Genomic DNA, 23,386 nt, shown 5'->3' with positions numbered 1-23,386 from the left:
TCGGGGGCCAGTGCTGCTTTGTTCTCTGCTTTCTGCCCCCCTCACTCGGCTCCCCCCGCCACTTAGCTGTGCCTGAGCTCCCCTGGGCACCCAGCTTCTGGCACCCCGTGGGCACCCCAGGAAGGAGGGGCAGCCCAGCCATCCCAGCAGGCAGCCTCCTCCTTGGGACCCCCACCCCCTCACCTCCTCTCCCCCACCGAGCGAGCTGGAGGCGACCGGGCGGGGTGGGTGGGGGTGCAGTTCCCTTGGGGAGGCGGGGCATAAGAAGCTGGGAAGACCTGGGGCAGGAGGGCGAGCTGCCCGAGGAGGGTGCCTGGAGAGAGCCAATCCTCGCTGCGAACCCCGCTGGAATCCCAGTTCCCCGGAGCGCTCCCCGCAGCCCGGATGGCCCCTGCGAGGGCGCGGGGGCGACCAGCCAGCCCTGCCCCCTTGCGGGGCGGAGACAGTGGCTGGGGCCGCCTCCTCTCCCCTCCAGCGCCCCCCACGGCTGGGCGCGCCAGTCGCCGGCGGCTCAGGGGAGGCGCGGACCCCGGCAGGGTGCCGGCGCGGCTGGAGGTGCGCGGAGCGGGTGCGCGGAGAGCGCGAGCGAGGAGAGAGCGCTCCGGACAGCCGGGCGTGCGCTCCGCTCGGCGCCACAGGCTCGCCCCGCGCAGCCCGAGCCCCAGCCAGCCAGGCGCTCTCCGCTGGAGCCGGCGCTGCCGCCCCGGGGCCCGAGGAACCGCGGGGTCTCGTATTCGGAGGAAGCCGGGAAAGCGCGCAGCCGCCGGTGAGTGCAAGCCCCGAGCGCTCTGGGCTGGCACGGACCGGGTCGGCTTCCCGGCTGGACGGCGCGCCCCTCTGCCTTTCACGCCCACCCCTCGGGCCCCCTCTGCTCTGTCCCTGCCTGAGACGCGCCCACTCTCGCCCCGGCTTCCAGCCGCGGACCCCGGGGAGCGCGGCACCCCGCCCCGCGCGCGGGACATGCTCCTCAACAGCTCGGCGCCCGGCCCCCGGGTCTCCCAGGCTGGCGACCCCTCCTTGCTACCGCCGTCGGGGCTGGAGGCGGCGCTCCCGGCCCCGGACTTCGGCAACGGCTCGGGCAACGTGTCCGAGCCCGTCCCGGCGGTGCCCGGCAGCGAGCTGGACGTGAACACGGACATTTACTCCAAGGTGCTGGTGACCATCGTGTACCTGGCGCTCTTTGTGGTGGGCACGGTGGGCAACTCTGTGACGGCGTTCACGCTGGCGCGCAAGAAGTCCCTGCAGAGCCTGCAGAGCACCGTGCACTACCACCTGGGCAGCCTGGCGCTGTCCGACCTGCTCATCCTCCTGCTGGCCATGCCCGTGGAGCTGTACAACTTCATCTGGGTGCACCACCCCTGGGCCTTCGGTGACGCCGTGTGCCGCGGCTACTACTTCCTGCGCGACGCCTGCACCTATGCCACGGCCCTCAACGTGGCCAGCCTGAGTGTGGAACGCTACCTGGCCATCTGCCACCCCTTCAGGGCCAAGACCCTCATGTCCCGCAGCCGCACCAAGAAGTTCATCGGCGCCATCTGGCTGGCCTCTGGCCTGCTGGCCGCGCCTATGCTCTTCACCATGGGCCAGCAGAACCGCAGCGCCGACGGCCGGCACCCCGGTGGCCTGGTGTGCACGCCCGTCGTGGGCACCGCCAAGGTCAAGGTCGTCATCCAGGTGAGCAGCCTCTTCAGGGGAGCGGGAGTCGGAGGGCACCAGGCCAGGGTCTCCCCTGGGGGCAAGGGTCCAAGGCACACCCTCAGGGAAGCCTCAGTGCGTCTCTTTCCCTCCCCCCAACAGTAATTTCTGGTCCGTGTACCCTCTGGGTACAGGAAGTTGGAGAAATGTCCCAAAGGAAGTTGAGTCCTGGGAAGCTGGGAAGGGGGGGCAGGAGGTGGGGGGGGCTTGAGAGCAGCCTGACCCCCACTTCTTCCCACCTTTCGCTCCAGGGCTGCCAGGTCTCAGCCCCCCTTATCTCATCCCCTCCTTCCATCAGAGGGGGCTGGAACCCTAGATCAGTGACCTCTCTAGGGGAGGGGCGTCCGTGGATGGGCCTCAGCCGTCTCCAGATTCCCTGAGATGTAAGGTGAACTTGTGTGTGCCGGTGCCGGCCTCTTTCGGGAGAGAGTCCCTCCGTCAGCTTCTCAAAAGGGCCTGTGGTCCGTCTCCTCTGTGGCAGAACCGCCCCCGCCCGGACTGCTCCCCCTGGGCCTCCTGGCCTGATGCTGTCTTGGGCCAGTTCCTTAATTTAGCCTCAGTTTTCCCGTCTGTGAAATGGGGCCGTCACAGCCCCCACCTCCGAAGGTGGAGGTGAGAAGGGAGAAGGCGTGGGAAGTGCTTGTTTGGCTCCTGGCACCTAGAAGCTCTCGGAAGCACTCTTACTGGTGGTGGTGGTGTCGACGCCGTTTCTACTGGAAAATCCTAAGGTACTAGGCGTGGTGGCAGGCGGGGGGGCCCCACGTAAGGTGGATAACACTGGAGCCGGGTGACCAATGGTCCTCTGAGGGTCTGGGCGAAGGGTGTCCCTGCGTGGAGTGGCCCCGGCAGCCGCGTGTGGCGGGGAGATGAGTCAGAGGCGCCTGCCTCTCTACTGATGCCTCTCTTGTGCCAGAAACAGTGGCAAGCAGGGCGTATGCGGTGAACCTGGGCAGAGTGGGAACGACCTTCCGGCTTCCTTTGAGGTCTCGATGGGCTGTGCCCAGGGTTGGGGGGTTGGGGGACAGCAGCCATGACACCTGCCTATGAAGGTTGGACGTGTCGGGCTCCAGGGGTCAGCAGCTCGCGGGTCTGCGGTGCCCACTGCCCTCCAAGGGGTTGCTCCCCTCAGACCCCTGCCCGCTCTGGCCCCTGTGGCTCAGCCAGGAGCAGCCGGGGTTTGGGTCATCCAGAAAAGACGACAACAGCAGAGAGAGCACGGCCTCCCCCTTACAGCGTCCTCTCTCTCTCTCTCTCTCTCTCTCTCTCTCTCTCTCTCTCTCTCTCTGTCTCTCTCCCGGTCATGGAACCAGACACCCCAGTGACATGGCATCGCCTCCCAAAGGGCCACTCCCGGGAATCCGTTTGGTCAGAGGCTGTGATGCTGATGTGGCCCGGGGTGCTCTCTCTCTCTCTCTCTCTCTCTCTCTCTCTCTCTCTCTCTCTCTCCCGGTCATGGAACCAGACACCTCAGTGACATGGCATCGCCTCCCAAAGGGCCACTCCCGGGAATCCGTTTGGTCAGAGGCTGTGATGCTGATGTGGCCCGGGGTGTGTCCGGCTCATTCGTCCGCTAGGCAGGTGTCTGTGGAGCGCGCGCTGCGGAAAGACCCGCTCTCGCGCCCTCAGCTGTAGCGCTGCCGAGAGTTTACTCAATACTTGCTGGCTTCCGGGCGCGCTCGGAGATCAGAGTTTCCATGTTTTTTTAAAGGCCTTGGCCGTGTGCTTGGGAGAGACTGACGGGCCGCTTGTAAAAGGTGCCCTTCCCTCTCATGCTCACTGCTCCCGCGAGGCTCCTTGGGCTCCTGCACGCGGGCTGCCTCCTGTGCCTGAAAGAACATTCCTCACGGGGGAGCTCAGCCCTGGCCTCGCTCCCCACCGCGTCTCTTCTGCAGCGCCATGCGCCGTCCCAGGAGAGGTTTCCCCGGGGGATTTTACGTTCCCCACACGGGCTCCTGGGCCACCTGGCAGATCTGGGCCAACATGCACAGTTTTTAAACCGTGACATCTGTCCAAAGGGGGGCTGGGTGCCTGCGTCCGCGCGTCTGCCTCTCACGGACCACGTTTGGACGTGTGGCGCTGTTGGCCAATCATATGACCCTTCTTTCCAAAACGGGGGCCCCTCCCGGCCCAGGTGTCTCCCACAAGGCCTGTCAGCCCTCCACACCTGTGAGATTCCGTCCTGGACACTTGCAGACGGCCTGTGAGATTCCGTCCTGGACACGTGCAGACGGAAGTCGTGTTTAGAAACGAGGTGGTTCAGCGATTCGATTTCTGAGCCACTTGCAGTTGTCATCTCTGGCCACAGCTGGGCATTTTCTGGGCGTGTAGCTGGGCGCTGGGGGTGGACGGGGGCGAGAGGAGCTTACAGTGAGGGCGGGGCCTTGCAGGCCAGCAGAGGCCCCAGACCCTGGGCCCCAGGTCAAAGGGGGAGTCTGGGAGGAGGAGGCCGCAGGGCCTGCCACGTTGCCCTCGGACGGTCCGGCCCCTCCCTGGAGCCCAGAGGGAACTGGGTTCGATCCTCCTAAACAGACTGCCGGTCCCAGGGCGGACTTCTGCAGGGGAAGGCAGCACGTGCCAGGGGCTGGGGGTCTCCCCGCCGGGAAGCACTGCCTCGGCTCATTCACTCACTCGGGCGTCTCCCAGTGCAGGCCGTGGCCCCCGCGCAGGTGGCCTGACCCTGGTCGTGTCGGGCCCACTGCGTTTCAGGCCTGGCCTCGTGCTCTGACCTCAGCGTGATGAGGTCCTGCCGTCACAGGCTCTGTGTCGCGGCTGCGGGTCCGGTGGGGCCCGTGTCCATCCGTCCTGTGAGCGTGTCCCGGGCGCCGACCGGGCAGCTGGCCGGGAGGGCAGCGAGCCGGGGAGGCCTTGGTGGCAGAGGCCTGGGGGCTGAGCGTGTGCTTGACGGTGGCCGCTTATGCCCCCCGGTCCCCGTCACTGGCTGTCTCCGGAGCTCGGTTACTAGAAGGGGGTCCTTTCCCTGCAAAGTACAGAGTCATCTGTGCCTCTGGGGGGGCAGGATCTGGGGGGCCCCACCTGCAGTGGGTGGGCAAGTGAGCTCAGAGTCCAGACCTCGGGCTACAGCCAGAGGCGCCCCAGGAAGAGGATCACCTCCAGCCCTCGATGCTGACGGGGGCCTGCAGGCACAGTGTCCGGCGCCCTGGTCCAGGACTTAGGCTTAATACCGCCCAGTGGCGGTGAGTGCCCCGTGGCGGCCTGTGCAGCCACCAGCAAGTGTCCTGGGGGCAGCGTTATCCCCCCCGCCGCGTAAATCCAGTCCTCGTGATGCTCAGCCGGGGGGAGATGTCCTCCTCCTGGGAGCACACGATGCTGTGCCGGGGCGGGCCGACAGAGGGCCTCTCGGAGGCTCCCAGGTCAGAGCAGCCCCTTTGCACGTGGCCGTGCCCCGGGAAGGGTGAATTAGCGACCAGAGGGCGTCTGCGCCCTTGTTAGAGAGGCCCCCAGCCCCGGCCAGCGAGGCCGCCCTAAGGCAGCCTGTCCCGGCCTCACAGGAGGAGCCCGTCAGGCCTGCGTCGGCACGGCTGCGAGCTCTCGGTCGTCACTCGTTATTGCCGTGTTCCAGCCTCCGCGGCCCTGGCAGCGGCTGCACAGCTGGGGGCCGCCCCGGGAGCGCCCGGCCTCCCCACCTGCCTTCACATTCAGTGCCGCCAGCGACAGCACTCCTCGCGCGGGGCTTGGGCCCGGCTGCAGAAGGGGGGCTGGCCCTGGCGGGGCTCGTGCAGGGGGAGCTCGTGTCCGTGCGCACATCGCCCCCGGCGGTGTCCCGAGTACCAAGGCCGTTAAAGCCTGACGTGGTTCCGCGGAGGCAGAGGCAGCCGAGACCCGTCTCCACAAAGTGGAAGAAAGTTGGTTCCAGTAAAATCAGGGCATTGCTCAGTTTCTCTGTTTCTGTCCTGTGCCACCAGCTGCGCCCGGTGACCCCCTCCCCCATCCATCCACCTGTTCGCGCCCCACTCATTGACCCTCCGTTGCTTCCCCTGTAGCCGACTCGGCCTCAGTGATGCTGAGGCTGAAGTTTGGCGAGTCACAGGGCCCCCCGAGAGTAACGTTACACTGGGGAGACGGGCAGACGCCAGAGTGAGCGCCCCCAAGACTGGGGCCGTCGTGGGTCTCCTGCTGTATGTGCACCGAGGACACGGCAGCCCTGCCCAGAAAGCGGACCCTCCACGCATCCCTCTGTCCCCAGAATTGAGGGATGTTCTAAAAGCAGCTGCCCTGTGCTCACAATGTGCCGGGTCATGAGAATCCAAGACAGGCCGGGGGGCTGTGCTGCATTACAGGGGATTGAAGACACAGCCCCTGAGCGCGTGGCTTCCCATCAGACCCTGGCCCAGAAGGGGCGTTGTTGAGACAGTGGCTGAACGAGGTCCCTGGTTCGCTCGTGATGTTGTACCGGCGTGCGGCGAGACTTCTCGATTTGGCACTCCTGCTGTGCTTCTGCACGAGGACGGAGTCTGTCCTGAGGCTCCGCGGGCAGTGAGTAGGGCAGGGACCCCCGTGAGAGCCGTCCCGGGGGACGCCCTCACGCTTAGGGCGGGCAGCCCGTCCTCCGCGTCTGCAGTCTCAGCTGCAGGAGGACCGGGGCTCTGGCCGTGAGCTTTGGTGCCAGCAGCACAGGATGCTCTCCTACAGGCACCAGCCAGACAGTGAGGCCGGGCCGGGCGGCGCTGGAGGCCTCCGTTCCCTCCAGCAGAGGAGAGCCAAACTTCCCGTCTGGGTATCCAGTGTCTGTGTTTTGAGGGGAGAGGAATCGCAAGCCTCTTGTTCTTTTTTTTCTGTTACAGTGAAATATACCTAACATAAAGTTTTACCACCCATCTGCAGAAGTCTCCCATTGTTCCCCAGGGAGACTGTGTCCCCACTGGACCCCAGCTGCCCCTCCCCTCCCAGCCCTGACTGTCCGTCTAGGGTTTGGCTGCTCCAGGCCCTTGTCAGACAGGATTTCAAGCCTTTCTTTGGTCTCCAAGACGCAGTGGTCAGGAGTGCATGCACCGTGCCGGGGGACGGAAGCCAGCCCCAGAAGGCCCCCGACTGTACGCCTCCAGTCTGGTGACCTGGGCACAGGCGGGGTGGGTGGGGTCGGCAGTGGGTGGTGAGTGTTCTGCGTCTCGCCCGTGCTGCCGGCGCGTGTATCAAAACTCATGGAACTTAGATAAAGGAGTGATTTTGGTGAATGTACACCGCGTCTCCACGAGTCAGTCCGAGATGAAAGATCAGAGTCCAAGGCCTCGTCCTGCGAAGGCTGTTTGGGTGCCGGGTCCTCCCTCGGGGGTGGGCTGCCTTTGGGCAGGAAAGAACCAAAGGGTCCTAGGGACGTACCTGGGGAGCTCGAAGGCCCCGGGCAGCCGCTCGCCCTGCACCCGCTCCATCACCGCCGGGAACCGGGCAGGTGCTCGGCACCTGGGGGTGGGGGGAGCGGTGGTGCCGAGCTGTGGCGGCTGCCTGGTCCCCAAGAGCCCCGCTCCAACCCGGCAACGCCCTGGCGTCAGACCTGGCCCCTGCCGTCCCCGGTGAAAGCCTGGCCCCGAGAGGAAGGGGAAACTGAGGCCCAGAGAGGGTGGCGGTATCCAAGCCAGGCCCAGCACCGGCCCCGTCCTGCTGCTCCCGCAAGGGACCCAGGAGGAGCCACCCACCTGCTGCGATCCCTGCCCCCTTTGGGGACTTCACACACGTGCACCTGTGGGGGCAGCTTCATCCCCCGGGGCTGGTGCAGGAGGGGGAGGGGGGCCAGGGAGCTGGATGGAGCCAGGCCAGTGCGCCCAAGCAGCTGGGAAAGGGGCCCTTTGGGGTTTCTCGCCTATGGCAGCCCGAGACCCGAGGTCAAATCCCAGCTTTTCCACGGGCCAGCTGCAGGGCCTGGGCAAGCGATGTGACCTTCTGTGGCTCAGCTTCCTTAACCTGCCAGCTGGTCCAGGAGCCGAGGAAGGGCTCAGGGGCCCACACACAACAAAACGCGGCATCAGGAGAGACGGGCCCTCTGATTTGTCGTTTTAGGGTAGCAAGAGCCGTCTCCTCCCTAGAAAGCTCTGCCTGCCGGAGCTGGGAGCTGATCCTGTGGTCCACGTTCAGCCCCGCTCTGGGGGTCTGCGTGCATGCGTCAGGTCCCGCAGGAAACCCCTGGGTCTGGCGTTGTTCCCATACCTGTAGGGGCAGGGGCCACCCTCAGCATCCGTCCAGCTCCTCTGACAAGCACTCGCTGCCTGAGGGCCTGAGCCAGGTCTCTGCAGCACCACCGTATGCATGAAGAATCCCCTTCTGTCACCTGTGATGACACCGCCTCCCTCACCCCCTTCCATTCCTACTCAGTGAGCGTCGTGTGTGAGGCACCATGGGTCCCACAGGGAACAAAACTGGCAAAGATTTCCGCCCCATGAAGTACACATCCCGGCGGAGAAGACAGACAATTAGCAAAATGAATAAGTACAACCTACAAATGGTAGATAGTAAGGAGGGCAGCAGAGAAAAGGTGGACAGGAGGGGCCTCACAGAGGCGGGTAAGGGCAGGTGTGACAGCATCGGGGGAAGAAGGTTCCAGGAGAGACTGCAGCAGGTACAAGGACTGTGGCCTCCGGCACCTGCTGCGGCGACGTGGCCAAGCAGGTGAGCCCAGGGCAGGACAAGACGTAACAGGTGATGATGTAGAGCACGCAGTGTCCCTTATCCGGGAAAAATGGGCCCCACGGGAGACTCTGAGCAAGGAGCCATGTGACATACATTTCAGGGGACCATTCTGTCTGCCTTGTTGAGAGCTCAGCGGGGGTCAGGGAGGACGGTTAGGAAGCTGCTGTGGAGTTCTGGGTGCGTGATCACCCAGACCCGGCTGGTTACGGAGAAGGTGGAAAAATGATAAGGTACCAGATCCAGGTTTTTCTGTTTTCTTAGGTTTAAGTTTACATCCAGTAACAATCATTTTCCTTTTGTTTACATCTATGCGTTTTGACAAATACATAGAGCCCTGTAACCACCACCTGCAAAGATAGAGCCCGGTCCTGTCGCCCATGGAGTCTCTGCACACCCCCATCCCCTCACCCACCCCGCCCCACCCCTCTGACGGCCTTGGGCCTGACTCCGACGCCAGGTACGTGGAACCTCTGAGTCTGGCTTCCTTTGATTACGTAATGCTTTAAGATTCATTCAAGTTGTCACCTGTGTCAATAGCCTGTTCCTTTTGTGCGTGGAGTAGGATTCCATCCTACAGATGTTCCACCGTTTGTTCACCCATTCACTGGTCGAAGGACATTTGGGTCGTTTCCAGTTTTGAGCAATTATGAGTAAAGCTGCTGCAAATATTAATGTACAGGACAGTGTGTGAACACGTGCTTTCATTTCTCTCGAGTTAACACTTAGGAGTCAGATTTCTGGGTCATACAGGAAGTGTATCTAACTTTACAGGAAATTGCCAGACCTTTCCAAAAGTGGATTTGCCATTTCGAATGTCCACCAGCAACGTGGAAAGACAGTTCTCTACATCCCAGCCAGCACCTGGTATCGTCAGTGTCTGGTTTGGTTTTTTTGTTTTTATTTATCCATTCCACTAGGAGTGTAGTGGTATCTTGTTGAGGTTTTAATTTGCATTTCCTTAACGACTCATGACATTAAGCATCTTTTCAGGTGCTTCCTTGAAATCCGTATGTCTTCTTTGGCAAAGTGTCTGTTCCCGTAGTTTGCCTATTTTAAAAATTGGGTTGTTTTCTTATTGTTGACTTTTGAGAGTTTTTAAAATATATTCTGCATCTAAGTCCTTTGCCAGATATGTGACTTGCAAATATTTTCTCCCCTTCTGTGGCTTATCTTTGTATTTGCTAACATTGCATGTCACAGAGCAAAAAGTAGGAATTTTGACAAAACCCAACTTATCAAAAAATTTAATGGATCCTGCTTTTGGTATTGTACCTCATCCAAGGTCACTAAGTTGTTTTCTCTCTTCTCTTCTGGAATCTTTATAGTTTTATGTTTTATACTTAAGCTTATGATCCATTCTGAGTTAATTTTTCTATAGGGTGTGAGATGTAGGTACTTTATTTGCATATACATATCCATGACCAATACCGCTTGTGAAAAGATGATCTTTTCTCCTTTGGAGTTTTTTTGCACCTTAATTAAAAAATCACCTGACCTCATGTGTGGGGTTCTATCCAGACCGTCATCTGTTCCTTTAATCTATGTGTCTGTACTCTCCCCAGCCCCACAGTCTTGACCACTGTAGCTTTATGGGAAGTCTTTCAAGTAGCACGAGTCCTCCAACTTTGTTCTTTTCCAAAATTGTTTTGCTACTGTAGTTCCTTTGCTCTCTACATAAATTTTAGAATCAGATTTTCAGTATCTACAAAAAAGCCTGCAGGGATTTTGATTGGGATTGTGTTAATCTATAGATCAATGTGGGGAGACTTGGCATCCTAACATTGACCCTTCCAATGCATGATTACACTACATCTCTCCATTTATTTAGGTCTTCTTTGATTTTTTTCAACAGTAGTAGTTTTCAGCACACAGATCCTACACATATTTTGTTACATTTATATCGAAATATTCATGTTTGGGGAATTATTATATGTGTACTTAAAATTTTTTTCTATTTCCAATTTTTCATGGCCAGTGTATATAAATGTGAATGTTTTTTAGTTATTGACGTTGTATCTTACAACCGTGATAGATACACTTATTAATTCTAGAAATTCCTTTGTAGGTTCCCTGGGATTTTCTATGTAGACAGTGATGTTGTCTGTGAATAGAGAAAGTTTTATTTCATCCCTTCCAAATCTTTAATTTCCTTTTCTTGCCTTACTGGCCTAGCTACAACTTCTAGTACGATATTTAATAGGGATGGAAGAGAAAACTTCCTTGCCTTGTCCCTGATCTTAGAGAGAAAGTCTTTAGTCTTTACAATTAAGTATGAGGTTTTTAGTTGAAGTTTTTAGTAGATTTTTTTGTCAGGTGAAGAAAGTTCCCTTCTGTGCCTTGTTTGCTAAGAGTTTTTATCATGAATGGATGCTGAATTTTGTCCAATGCTTTTTCTGCATCTATTGGTATGATCATGTGGTTTTTCTTCATTAGTCAGCTAATATGGTGAATGATATTAATTTTTTATTGTAGTAAAATATACATAACATAAAATTTACCATTTTACCATTTTCAAATGCACAGTTCAGTGACATTAAGTACATTTACATTGCTGTGCAATCATCACCCTTATCCATCTCCAGAATTTTCTTCATCTTCCCAAACAGAAACCCTTTAAACAACTGCTCCCCGTTCACCCATCCTCCAGCCCCTGGAAACTACCACTTTACTTTCCATCTCGGTGAATTTGAGTATACTAGGTACCTCATTTCGGTGGAAAACATTGACTAATTTAATGTTGAACCAGTCTCACGGTCCTAGGACAAACTCCACTTGGTCGTGTATTATCCTTTTTATATGTTGCAGGATTTGATTTGCTAATATTTTATGGAGAATTTTGGGTCTGTGTTCATGAGAGATATTGGTCTATAATTTTCTTTTCTTGTAATGTCTTTATCTGGTTTTGGTATCAAGATAATTCTGGCCTCATGAAATGAGTTGGAAAGTGTTTGCACCTCTTCTGTTTTCTGAAAGAGAGTGAGTGGAATTGGTCTTATTTCTTCTTTAAAGGTTTGGTAGGCTACTCCAGTGAAACCATCTGGGCCTGAAGTTTTGTGGGAAGGTTTCTAATTCAGTTCCTTTAATAGGGATATTCAGGTTACACATTTATTCTTGAGTAAGTTTTGGCAACTTGTATCTTTCAAGGAGTTGGTCCATTTTAACTAAGTTGGCATAAGGTTGTTTGTAGTATTCATTTATCATCCTTATAATGTCTGTGGGGTCTGTAATGATATCTCCTTTTTCATTCCACTGGTGATATTGTCCTTTGCTTTTAGGCTCAGTTAGGGTGGGTCTAGACTTGGCCTTCCTCTAGGGCATGGTCCTGACTACTAAGGTGTGGACTTGCTGGCATCTCAGCAGGATACTCGGTGTGTTAGGGAGGACACTCCTCTCCCCTCCAGCTCTGCCAGAATGCCAGCCGCCCTCCCATAAGCCCTTCAAGGTTTCAGTCTGTGCACACACCCCAGCCAGCCCAGACCCATAGGAAGGCCCCCCACAGGCTTCCGAAGACCCTACCATGGGCACGCATGTCCCCCTCTTCAGTGCCTTAATCTGCAGATTGAAGCCCCTCCTGCAGCCCCAAGCTCCCGTTTCCATCTCCTCAGCTGGAGTAGCCATGCTCCGCCCAGACCCCAGCTCCTAAAGCCACAACCAGAAAAGTGTCCCCAGGAAGAGAACTGGGTGACAGTGGGGCCCACCTTGTGATCTCCCTGCTCTCAGGGGCCACAGCCGTGCACTGTGGCTTGTCCCATGTCTGAAAACAATCTCCTGATAAATTGCGTACAATTGGATAGTTTATGACAGGAGAGCTTGTGCAGTACCCCACGGGGAAGATTTTAAACACTGCCTCTGCTCTCAGAAATATCTGAGGCAGCTTACGATAAAAGACCTGGTTCAAAGGGATTATTAAAACGATGTTGCAAAAGAATACATAAAAAGAAACACAGTTATCCTAGAAACATAAAGTTGAAGACAGCCACTGCATTTGAGTAAATCTTATACTGAGGCTTGTGAAAAAGTGCAACATTATTTGGACTTAAACATTTTTAGCTCTCTGTCTGTTAAAAGGTGGATTTATTGTAAATTTCAATAACTCTCTCTGGACATATTTAAAGGTTAAGAGCATTCTTCAGTGAGTAATTCAAAAAGGTTTCCTCTGTTTAAAAAAACACGCCACTTCCAACCTCCTGAAGTTCACAGAATCCTGGGGTTGTTTTTAGGAATCATTAAGTTGTGACTCCTCACGACGGGCCGTGGGACACTGTTGTCCAGAGCATAATTTCCCAGTTGTCTGGCAGGACCCCAAACCTCCAGCTCCCGGGGGTCAGGAGGGAGTGAAAGCACATCTGGGTCGTGTCACTTGGGAGCCCCGTCTGTCGAGCCATCCAGGACATGCTGGTCCGGAGCCAAAATCAAAGACTCACTCATTTGTGAGCCGGTCCCTTTTGGGCTCTGTGCCCGACAGGATGTGCATGGTCACAGGCACTGTCCAGGGTCGCTGTTTATTGCCCGGGGGTGGGGGAGAAGCAGTTACAGCTGTGCTGACCTGTCTCCCGGGCGCTCCTGATCTGGGCTTACCGGCCACTCCCATTGCCGCCAGCCCCTCCGGGGGACCCTTCAGAAGGAGGTGCACCGGGCGGGGGCACGGATCTCTCCATCCCAGGGACCCTGCTGGACCCGTAGTCTGGAGACCCCCCTCTGGACCGCCCTCAGCGTGGGGAGCCCCGTGACATCACCCCTTTGTTCTCCCCACCCCAGGGATGGGCCTGGGGGAGGCAGGGCCAAGCTGCGGCAAAGCACCCTCCGGTGGTCTCCCAGTGGTCTGCCCGTCTCCCCGGGACAGCCAGTCAGGGGCACGGGCACCAGCGTCCGGGGCAGGAGGCAGGACGGAGAACCCCGCGAGCAAGGGGTCGGGCAGCTGAGTCGTGGCGGGTCCTGTGCTGACGCCTGCGGCGATGCCCACGTGGCTTCTGCAGGAGGCAGGAGGGAGAGCGGCCGGCCCGAAGGCCCCTCTGTCCCCCCAGGCTGGCACGACACCTGAGCACCAGATCCCGCCCGGCGCCAAGGCTCATTCTGCGGAGGTGGACCTGAGCCCCAGCCGGGGACGCCTGCTCTGCCCGGGGCTGCACGGGGTTTGAGGAGGAGGGGGCACGTGAGGGCAGCTGCCGCACGCGGGCCTGGGGCTTGGGGGGCGCCGATCTCACGGGGGCCCTGAGGACAGTGGGCTCTTTGCGCGCTCAGAGGCCCCGAAGATGGGAAGAGACACCAGCCGGCCACGGCGAGCTGGCAGCGAACAGACAGCGTATCCCAGCCAAGGGAGGCTGTTCTGGAACAGCAAGGCGCCTCTGAGGCCCCCACCCTGTCAAACTCGCCTGCAGACTCTCGAGGTGGATAATTGCAAGGCACTAAGACAGAGTTAACACCAGTTAAACTTCCTGCAATTCATTTTCCTGACAGCTTGTTTTAAGAGATGCCCGTCTCATGTATTAAAAATACCTACTTTTGTGTTGGATCTGGAGAGCAGCTAGGAGACGCTCAGAAAGCTTCCAGTTAAAACCACCAGGGGCGGATCTTCATGTTTTGAAAAAGCTCTAACCCCAAACACCTTTTGTGCTTCTGTCTGTCACGGAGACCATGGGAAACTCCTTGGTCTCGAGAGCTGATCGTCCTGGGGCCACAGCAGCAAAGGACAACAGACCAGGCCTCTCAGAACACTAGAAATCTATTCTCGAACAGATCTGGAGGCCAGATTCCAAAATCAGGGTGTGGGCAGGGCCAGACTCCCTCCGGGGGCTCCAGGGGAGGGTCCCTCCTGCCTCTTCCAGCTTCTGGTGGCCCAGGCGTCCCTGGGCTTGTGACCGCGTCCCTCCCGTCTCTGCCTCCGTCTTCACGTGGCTTCTCCCCTGTATCTGTGTCTCTCCTCTCTGGCTCTTCCTAAGGACACTTGTCATTGGATTTAGGGCCCCTCCCACTCCAGGATGACCTCATCTTGATATCTTTAATTGCATCCACAGAGACCCTTTTTCTTTTTTTTTCTTTTTAAAAAAATTTTATTTATTTATTTATTTATTTTTGGCTGTGTTGGGTCTCCGTTTCTGTGCGAGGCCTTTCTCTCGTTGCAGCAAGCGAGGGCCACTCTTCATCGCGGTGCGCGGGCCTCTCACTGTCGCGGCCTCTCTTGTTGCGGAGCACAGGCTCCAGACGCGCAGGCTCAGTAGTGTGGCTCACGGGCCTAGTTGCTTCGCGGCATGTGGGACCTTCCCAGACCAGGGCTCGAACCCGTGTCCCCTGCATTAGCAGGCAGATTCTCAACCACTGTGCCACCAGGGAAGCCTGACCCTTTTTCCAAACAAGGTCACGTTCACAGGTTCGGGGGGTTAGGACTGGACGTATCTTTTGGGGGCCACCAATAGCTCCACTAGACCACACTCCAAGGGCAGAGACAGAATGCGGGACAGGGACAGCTCTCGCGGACAGAGGGCTGGCCCCTGTGGGCTGCCTGCCCGGGTCATCCCAGCCCCAGGCCAGCGGGGGCCCCTTGGGAAATGCAGGAGCAGGAGGGGCTGCACGCAGACCGCACGGGCCTCCGTTGAGAGTGCCCGGGACAGCCGAGCTGGGGCCTCGGGTGTCTTCAGCAGAGGAGATGTCCGCTGGCCTCCCTGCGAGGACACAGCCCTGGTAGGGGTGGGGTCTGGGGGAGGAAGAGGGACACAGGTCAGGCAGGCCGAGAATCGCCTTTCATACATATTCTCATTTGACCCCCGTGGTGACCCTGTGAGTCTGGGACTGTGAACCCATCTTACCACCCAGACGAAGAGGTGCCGCAGGCAGCATGCCAGCAGCGTCCTCCTGTCACCTCTCCCAGCTGCCTCCACCTTCTCTGTCCCGCCAGGGCCTGGACACACAGAGCCCAGCAGTCCGGATCGCTGGCCCTGCCCCAGCCAGGCAAGGCCCGTGGGAGGTGCAGGAGAAGAGGGAGACGGCAGATGAGCTTGGGGCCTGTTGTCCCATCTCCTCCCTGCTGTGCAGTGGGCGCCGTCTCCCACCGCAGCCGTGGGTTCCGTCACTGGCCCTTGTGCCTGGGTTGGAAAGGGCTTCCCGGGGGGGAGCCTCAGGATCCTGCACCAGGCCTGGCCAGTTGTCCTACCTGCCCAACCTTGTCAGGTAGACCCACCTGTTCACACCTTGTCAGGAGTCCCACCTGTTCACTCCTTTTCAGGTAGACCCAACTGTTTTCTCCTTGTCAGGTAGACCCACCTGTTCACACCTTGTCAGGAGTCCTACCTGTTCACACCTTGTCAGGTAGACCCACCTGTTCACACCTTGTCAGGCAGACCCACCTGTTCACACCTTGTCAGGAGTCCTACCTGTTCACACCTTGTCAGGTAGACCCACCTGTTCACACCTTGTCAGGCAGACCCACCTGTTCACACCTTGTCAGGAGTCCCACCTGTTCACACCTTGTCAGGAGTCCCACCTGTTCACACCTTGTCAGGTACCCCTTGGCTGAAGCTCTTCACGTTGCCTACTGGAGTGTGCTGGCTGCTCCCTGCCGGGTCCTGTCCGACACTGTGATGAACCAAACTTGAGCTCAGGTGGACTCGATGACCACCTGCGAGTCTGCTGTGGTGGGACAGGTGCCTGTGACAGCTGAGGCGATCACATGAGGGGAACCAGCCATGGCAAGAAGGGTGTGGTGAGGTCTGGGGCTCCAGGGTCCATCCTTCCTGCTCCGAGCTTGAACCCTTTAGCGACCCTGTGGGGTCCCTGAGCCTGGGTCAGGGTCTGCGAAGGCACCTCTGAGCGGCCATGTGAAGGCCGAGGGGACGTGTGTGCAGAACAGGCCTGGGCTTCCACCTGGGCCCCAGCACGTGAGATGGCTCTGCTGTTTGGGGCAGCCTGGGCGCAGGCATGGACACGGGGACCCCGTCAGGAGGCTGCGCTGGCCCCAGGGGGAGCTGGAAAGGGGGCGGCGGCAGTGAGGCCAGGCTGCGGGCAGCTTCCCGGCGCCCTCCAGCCCAGCGCAGGGGCGCCCTCCCAACCCACTGGGCTCCCTGGCCTGGGCACAGGGGGGCTCCTGGTGGCTCTGCCTCAAGCCCCCAAATCCCTGCTCTGTCCCCTGGGGCCCCGGTGGTTCTCAAGAGAGCCCAAAGCTCCCCTCTCTGTCCTGCCCCTGACAGGGACTGAAAGGAGCTGCCAGGCAGCGACCCAGGGGCTGGGGTCACCGGCAGCCCAATGAGGAGTGTCTGGTTGACATTTATAGCATTTAGAGCTAATTCCAGCCCTTTCTGGGGGGCCTCCTGCTGAGTTTTAACGGACTCCTTCCCTGACCTTTTTAACTAACTCGCAAAAGAGATGGGACACCCCCGGGTCGACTCCCCCCGACCCTCCCAGAAACTGTGAGCTGGGGTCACGGTGCAGGAACTACAGTCGAACCCCAAGTACCAACGTGCCAGCACTCAGACAGAAACGGATCTCCAGGGAGGCTCTGGTCTCCAGGAGCCGACAGCTCAGGCCACAGCTGCCTGGGAACTTCCACTTCTATTGCCAAGAAATTAAATTTGTTTTTGTTTCTCCTGCCCTGGAGAAACGACTGCTGTCAGAGCGTGGAGCCCAGGAGGGAGGGCTCTTGATGAAGGACCCCCCAGAGGGGCTGGGGCTGCACAGGCCCCTTCTGACCCCTTTCTCTGCACTCTGTGCCCCCCCGGGAGACGGAGCCGGCATCCCTGGCCACCCGCATGCGGGTCCCGGGAGACTCTGACTCTCCCATGCGGTGTGGCCCCTGGAACACGGAAACACTTCACGAACGTCAGGGGCTTTGTCAGTTTACAGACTTGGGGGTCAAGTAGTTCCATCTCCACAAATACTGGGGGCGCCCACAGTGCCAAGCCGGGATGTCTGCTTGTCCCTTGCTACCAAAGGAGGTGACAGATGCCGAACGATGCTCGTGACCCTCGTGCATCTCTGCCAGCGTTGGGTGTCACGCCGTCACCTTCGGGGTTGCTTTGGAGACCGGCTGCCGTGCGTGCATCCGACCCTCTGAGTCCAGTCGGGAAACCGGCTCCATTAACGGGGCTGGAGGTTCGGGCGCTGGTATTTGTCAGGAGGGCCTGGCAGGATGGAGAGGGTTTTGGCGTCACTTGTGTTCATTGGTCCCAAAGGCTCCAGTGCTCCTGGAGTTGCCGGAGAGACCATCTAGCGCGTCGGGAAGCGTTATCTCGTGAAGCCAGGTCAGGTCACATCGAGCCCCCCACGGGAGCTCGTGCGGGCCCCCTCGGCCCAGGGTCAGACGCGGGGCCTCTGTGCACACATGGCCCCACAGCCTTGTCACCGTGGGCTCCTCTCTCTGCAGCTGCCTCTGCCCCCTGCCCTCCCAGCACGGCTCCTGAGCCCACGGGCACAGTCCCTGACTCTCCGTGTGTCCGGGAGCAGCAAGGACTGGGGGGCAGTGGGGCTCACAGGGGGGTCCCAGCCCGGAGTTTACCATGAACGGGTGGGTCCAAGCGCCGGAGCGCGGCAAGGCGTGAGCAGCTTGCCTCTGCCCCTGACAATAAACAAAGCTGTCACCGCCCTAGCACCGTGGCTTCCTTCCCTGTGACAGGGCCCGTCGAGCAGGCGGGTCTGGAGCCAACTTCTGCTCTCCACAAGGCTGCTGGCATTCAGCAGAAGTGGCTCTGGGTGTCCCTGCGGGTGGCCGCTGGGCAGCGGCTCTGAGCCCCTGGCTGGCGACAGAGCGACCACAGCAGGCAGCACAGACGCGGCAGCTGGACATGGATTTCCGCAAGGACGTGTGTCCAGGGGGGCTGGAGGAGGCACCTCCAGCCGGAAGAGATGGACCCCGGGCCAGTCGTAATCCCTAGCTGAAAGCTTTTACGGCAGATGGCCCCTGGACCCCGGGAACCCGGGCACACAGCCAGGGCGGGCCTCGGTCTGCAGGAGCTTCCGGGGCAGCAGGCACCTGAGGCCCTGCCCAGGGCGGGGGGCACGGCTGCCCAAGAAGCCGCCCCGAGTTTCCTCTCAGTGCCGCCCGGCCTTCCCGGGAGTCTGAGGGGAGATGTTGTCTCAGACTGGCCGGTCTGGTTCCTGGGCGAGGGCCGGCAAAGCAGGCCAGGGGACAGAGCATCTGTATCCTGTGCCCTGGGCCCCCCGGTGCTGTGACCGTTGCAGGGCCAGCCCAGCTGCCAGCTTCTGGTGCTGCTCATCCCTTGTCGCAGCAGACAGTGCCAGGCCCGGCACGACCGCAGGAGTGCCCAAAGCCCATGGCCTGGCCAAAACAGGGCCAGTCGGCTCTTTGCACCCGCCCCCCCCCAGGGCTCCCTGTGAGGACAAGGAAGAGTGAGATTGATCTGCGAGCAGTCAGGCTTCCTAAAGCAAGGAGGGCTTCCTGGAGGAGGGGCCGAGGGGCTTTCAAGTCTGGGGAAGGGGGTGGTTTGCTGTCCCCAGGTTCCCTGAGCATCTGAGCTTTGGCCCGGTAGGACGGAGCCTTGGGCTCCTTGGCCCTGATGTTCTCGCCTCCCCCCACCTGCTCAGCTGGGCCCCGGGTTGCCCCCTCCAGGAAGCCCTCCATCCCTCCACCCCACAACTCCCGTAGCCATCCTCGGGCTTGAGGAACGTGGGCAGAGCAAGCAAGGCAGCTCTGACTCCCCGGCATCTGGCTTGGTCGGCAAGCTGCCAAGTTTCGAGGGGGGGGCAGATGGACAGCTCAACGCAAGAGTGAGCAAAGCTTCCATTCGACCGAAGCTTTGTTCCTGCAGGTTTTTATGTTTGGTTCTAAGAATTGCAGAGGGCTCGTTTCTCAACATCCCCTCTGCAGAGCTGTTCCTATTTCAATGAAAATTGAAGGCGTTTGTGGTTTTCATTGCCGACCAGTCCCTGGACCCGTTTCCGCTCTGGCTGGACCAGGGCTCTGCAGAAGATAGCGTGTGCACAGTGGAAGTTGATTTCTATGTGCACGTCTTGCTCAAAAAGAGAAAGAAAAAAAGGAACATCCGTGAAGGGCGGGCAGGCTGACCGGGAGGCTGGGCTTCTCTGCCAAGCAGATTGCAAGGCAGTCTCTCTGGGGACAAACACCTGCTCCTCGTTCAAAATAGAGGGGCGTCCACCAGGCCCACCTGGACGGGCCAGCAGATGCTCGGGCCGGGCTCTGGCAGCTGCACCATGACACCCCTCAGCAGGGCCCTGGGCTCAGGACGGAGACGCCTCTCAGCAGAGAAGGGTCTTGGGCGGATTTTATCCCGAGGGAACCTGGGGTGCCGAGTTGGAGAGGGGCCCCCGAGGCACCTGCTGACCCCGCCCCTCCCGACAAGAGTCGGAGACATACTGTCCTACTGTCTGGCCCTCGTCCATCCACGCCTGGGGGCTCTTGGCTGGCAGGCAGTCGCTGCTGAGAGTCGACGGTGCCTAGACGCACACTCGGCCGCCTTTCCCAGCCTGCAGCCCGCGGATTCGCCCAGGTCAGCTTCTCTGCTCTGCCTGCAGCCCCGGGAGGGCCCGGGGCGGGTGGGGAGAGCAGCTGTCTGGAGCGGCAGGGGTGGCAGGCGAGGGGCTCAGGAGAAGTGCAGCCCCAGCCCCTCCCACTGGCGCCCTGGAGCGGGAGCTGCCCGGAGGTTGTCCTGCCCGGAGGTGGGGCTGGGCTGTCACCCTCACATAGGGCATCTCTGGGCCAGGAGTGACTCAGGTCACACAGGCCTGCAGCAGGGCCAGCACCTGCAGCCAATCACGGCGCAGGGGGCCTGCGGGACCCCGGAAGACCTCCCCGGCCCAGCGGAGGACACGTGCTCTCCACCGGGGCTCGGGCCTCTGTCCAAGGTCCCCGCCCAGGCACAGCCACAAGCAGCAGAGTTCAGCGGGTCTGTGACACGTGCCAGCGGCCAGGGTGGAGGTCAGGTGATGAGTCAGGAGACGGGCGGCCATGTTCCGGCGCAGGTGGGGCAGGCGTGCCGATGGCAGCGAGTCGGGGGTGGGGGCAGCCGTGGTCATGTCCTCGGGGGGACCACGCAGGCAGAGCCGTGGGCCCCAGAGGACCAGGCACCCCAGCTTGCCCATCGTGGACCTCGAGCATCCAGCCCTCCGTGCCCCGGTCCCACGGGTGCGAGGACGAGCATGGCACCTGCGTCCCGGGCTGCCGTGAAGATTCCAGGAGCCTCGGCCCCGGCCCCGGCCCCGGCGAGCACCCGCGAGGCCTCAGCCGTCAGCCCTGGGCCTCAGCCAGGCGGCCGAGCTCTCACGCCTCGGGTTCCTCGTGTGCGGGGTGGAGACAGAGCCCACCCCGCCCGGGCCTCCGGCCCCTGGTGCAAGGCGGCGGTACCCACGGCGGCGGAGTTTGTGGGGGAGGAGAGGTCTTCTGAATGACAGGGAAGCGCGCCGGAGCCCGAGGGCTCACCCGGGGCGTCACCCCCGCTGTGGCCGGGGGTGAGGGCAGCTGACTCCACGCAGGGACAGCCCACGACCCCTCTGTGGGACCAGGTTCAGCCCAGTTTGGCCGTGCATGGGGGAAGGGCGGCCGCAGGAGCTTAGCCCCTGTGGCCCTGAGAAGGGTGACCCGTCCCCGTGTGCTCGGGACTGAGGGCTTCCTGGGCTGCGGGACTTCCGTGCTAAAGCCAGGGGTCGGGAGCAGCCAAAGCAGGACTGGGCCTCCGCCAAGTGCCGGAGGGAAGTGGCCCCTGGTGCCCGCCTGAGAGCTTGCTGAGCAGGGCAGAGGCATGGCCAGGAAGGTTAGGGTTTAGGTCTAGCTGGTGGAGGAACACTGTCCTGGACGGGCTTGAGGCTTGGGTGGAAAATGCTGAAACCCCTTGGACCGGCCCAACATCAGGCCCCCGCCCTGGGCCTGCAGACAAGGGCTCCCGGCGACGCTGTGCCCAGGTGGGAGGGCACTGCCTGCCCAGGCCCCACTGCTCCCCACCCCCGGTGGCCTCTGCCGGGTGCTGTGGCTCCGTCAAAGCGCTGCCCTCCTCGCGGGGGCTCAGGGGCCTCTGCTCCCCCAACAGCGGGTGTCTTTCTAGGAGGTCCGGGTCCTAAGCTTGGCTGGCCCAGGCAGGCTCCAGGCGGGCACAGGGGGTCAGTCAGTGGGGCAGCAGCAGGCAGGATGCAGCTGGTGAGGGTGAGGCTCAGGGGATGGGGGACAGAACAGCAGGGCCCTCTTGCTCCCTGGCACCCAGCTGGAGGACTTGGGGGCCGCCACCTACAAGGGCAGGAGGGGCTGACCTCTCCCATGGCTCTGTCAGAGGCCGCTGGTCCCCTCAGGGGCCCCTGGAGCCACCGGCCCAGACACATGTGGCCTTGCACCATCTGCCTCGGGGCTAGGGCCTGGAGTCAGGGAGGGAGCCCCCTCAGCCAGGGGGACGTCACAGACGGAGGGTCATCAGAGGGACGAAGTGCGGGGGGGACGGCCGCGAAGGCAGGGTCACCTGTTCACACAGAGGCACTTGGCGGCCCCTTGCTGAGGGCTTAATCCTCTAATTTTGTGCCCGTTTTATTTGTTTATTTTTAAATTTTATTTATTTATTTTTATAAATTAATTTTTTAAAAAAATAAATATTCTTTAATTTTTGGCTGCGTTGGGTCTTCGTGGCTGCACGCAGGCTTTCTTTAGTGGCAGCGAGCAGGGGCTGCTCTTCGTGGCGGTGCGCGGGCTTCTCACTGCGGGGGCTTCTCTTGTTGCGGAGCACGGGCTCTAGGCGCGCGGGCTTCAGTAGTTGCAGCACACGGGCTTAGTTGCTCCGCGGCATGTGGCATCTTCCCAGATCAGGGCTCGAACCCGTGTCCCCTGCATTGGCAGGCGGATTCTTAACCACTGCGCCACCAGGGAAGCCCCTAGCTTGTTTTTTCAAATCTGCTCATGCTTTACTCATGTTCAACCCGCTCTTTTATTTATTTTTTTAGAAATTCTTCCACCTTGTTTTTTTTTTTTTTTAATGAGCAGAGATTTTATTTTATTTTATTTTATTTTGGCAGCACTTGGTCTTTGTTGCTGCGCGCGGGCTTTCTCTCGTTGCGGCGAGCGAGGGCTACTCTTCGTTGTGGTGCGCAGGCTTCTCATTGTGGTGGCTTCTCTTGTGGCGGAGCACGGGCTCTAGGCGTGGTGTGGGCTTCAGTATGGCTCGCGGGCTCTAGAGCGCAGGCTCAGTAATTTGCGGCACACAGAGGCTTAGTTGCTCCGCGGCATGTGGGATCTTCCTGGACCAGAGCTCGAACCCGTGTCCTCTGCATTGGCAGGCGGATTCTTAACCACTGTGCCACCCAGGGAAGTCCCTTGTGCCCATTTTAAATGAAATTGGTTGTGTCCTGAGGAAGATGACCACATGCGTGGGTTCACCCAAGGAAGGCCGTGGGAACCAGAGACCAAGGGGACACAGTCACTGTTACCAAACATCTGAAGCGTGTCCAGAATTCTACCCAGAAGCCAGTTTGTATTTTTCACCATCTCCATAGTCCTGCCCTTTCCAGAATGTCGTACAAAGAGTTGAAACCACACAGTCTGTAGCCTTTTCAGGTTGGCTTCTTTCACTTAGTAAAATGCTTTTAAGTGTCTTCCATGTCTTTTCATGGTTCAATAGTGCCTTTCTTTTTAGTACTGAATAATATTTCACTCTCTGGATGCAACATGGTTTATTTATTCACCTGCTGAAGGACATCTTGTTTGCTTCCAAGTTTTGGCAACTACAAATACAGCTGCTACAAACATCCCTGTTCAGGTTTTCGTGTGGATATTAGTTATCAGCTCCTTTGGGTAAATACCAAGGAGCACAATTGCTGGATAGTATCGTAACAGTGTGTTTAGTTTTATAAGAAACTGCCAAACCATCTTCCAAAGTGGCTGCACCATGTTGCATTCCCCCCAGCAATGAATGAAAGTTTCATGTTGCTCCACATCCTCATCAGCATTTGGTGTTGTCAGGTTTTATTTTAGCCATTCAGATTGTATCTCATTGTTGTTTTGATTTGCATTTCCCCAATGACTTAGGATGTTAAGCATCTTGATTTCATATGCTCATTTTGTCATCTGTGTATCTTCTTTGATGAGGTATCTGTTCAGATCTTTTGCCCATTTTTA

At 59.0% G+C, this 23,386-nt stretch overlaps 1 protein-coding gene across 1 annotated transcript in view; it reads left to right on the top strand.

The window, feature by feature from the left end:
• Positions 1 to 960: 960 nt before the first annotated feature.
• NTSR1 (neurotensin receptor 1) overlaps positions 961 to 23,386 on the top strand; it is a 47,045-nt gene continuing 24,619 nt past the window's right edge. Inside the window, exon 1 of the mRNA XM_007100845.2 lies at positions 961 to 1,674. Within this exon, the coding sequence (XP_007100907.1) occupies positions 961 to 1,674 (714 nt within the window). The remainder of the gene's footprint in view (positions 1,675 to 23,386) is intronic.

Source organism: Physeter macrocephalus, chromosome 14, assembly GCF_002837175.3.
Source record: "Physeter macrocephalus isolate SW-GA chromosome 14, ASM283717v5, whole genome shotgun sequence".
In the NCBI taxonomy this organism is placed as follows: domain Eukaryota; kingdom Metazoa; phylum Chordata; class Mammalia; order Artiodactyla; family Physeteridae; genus Physeter; species Physeter macrocephalus.
Note: the sequence above shows the minus strand (reverse complement) of the source record. Positions and strands in the feature narration are given on the sequence as shown.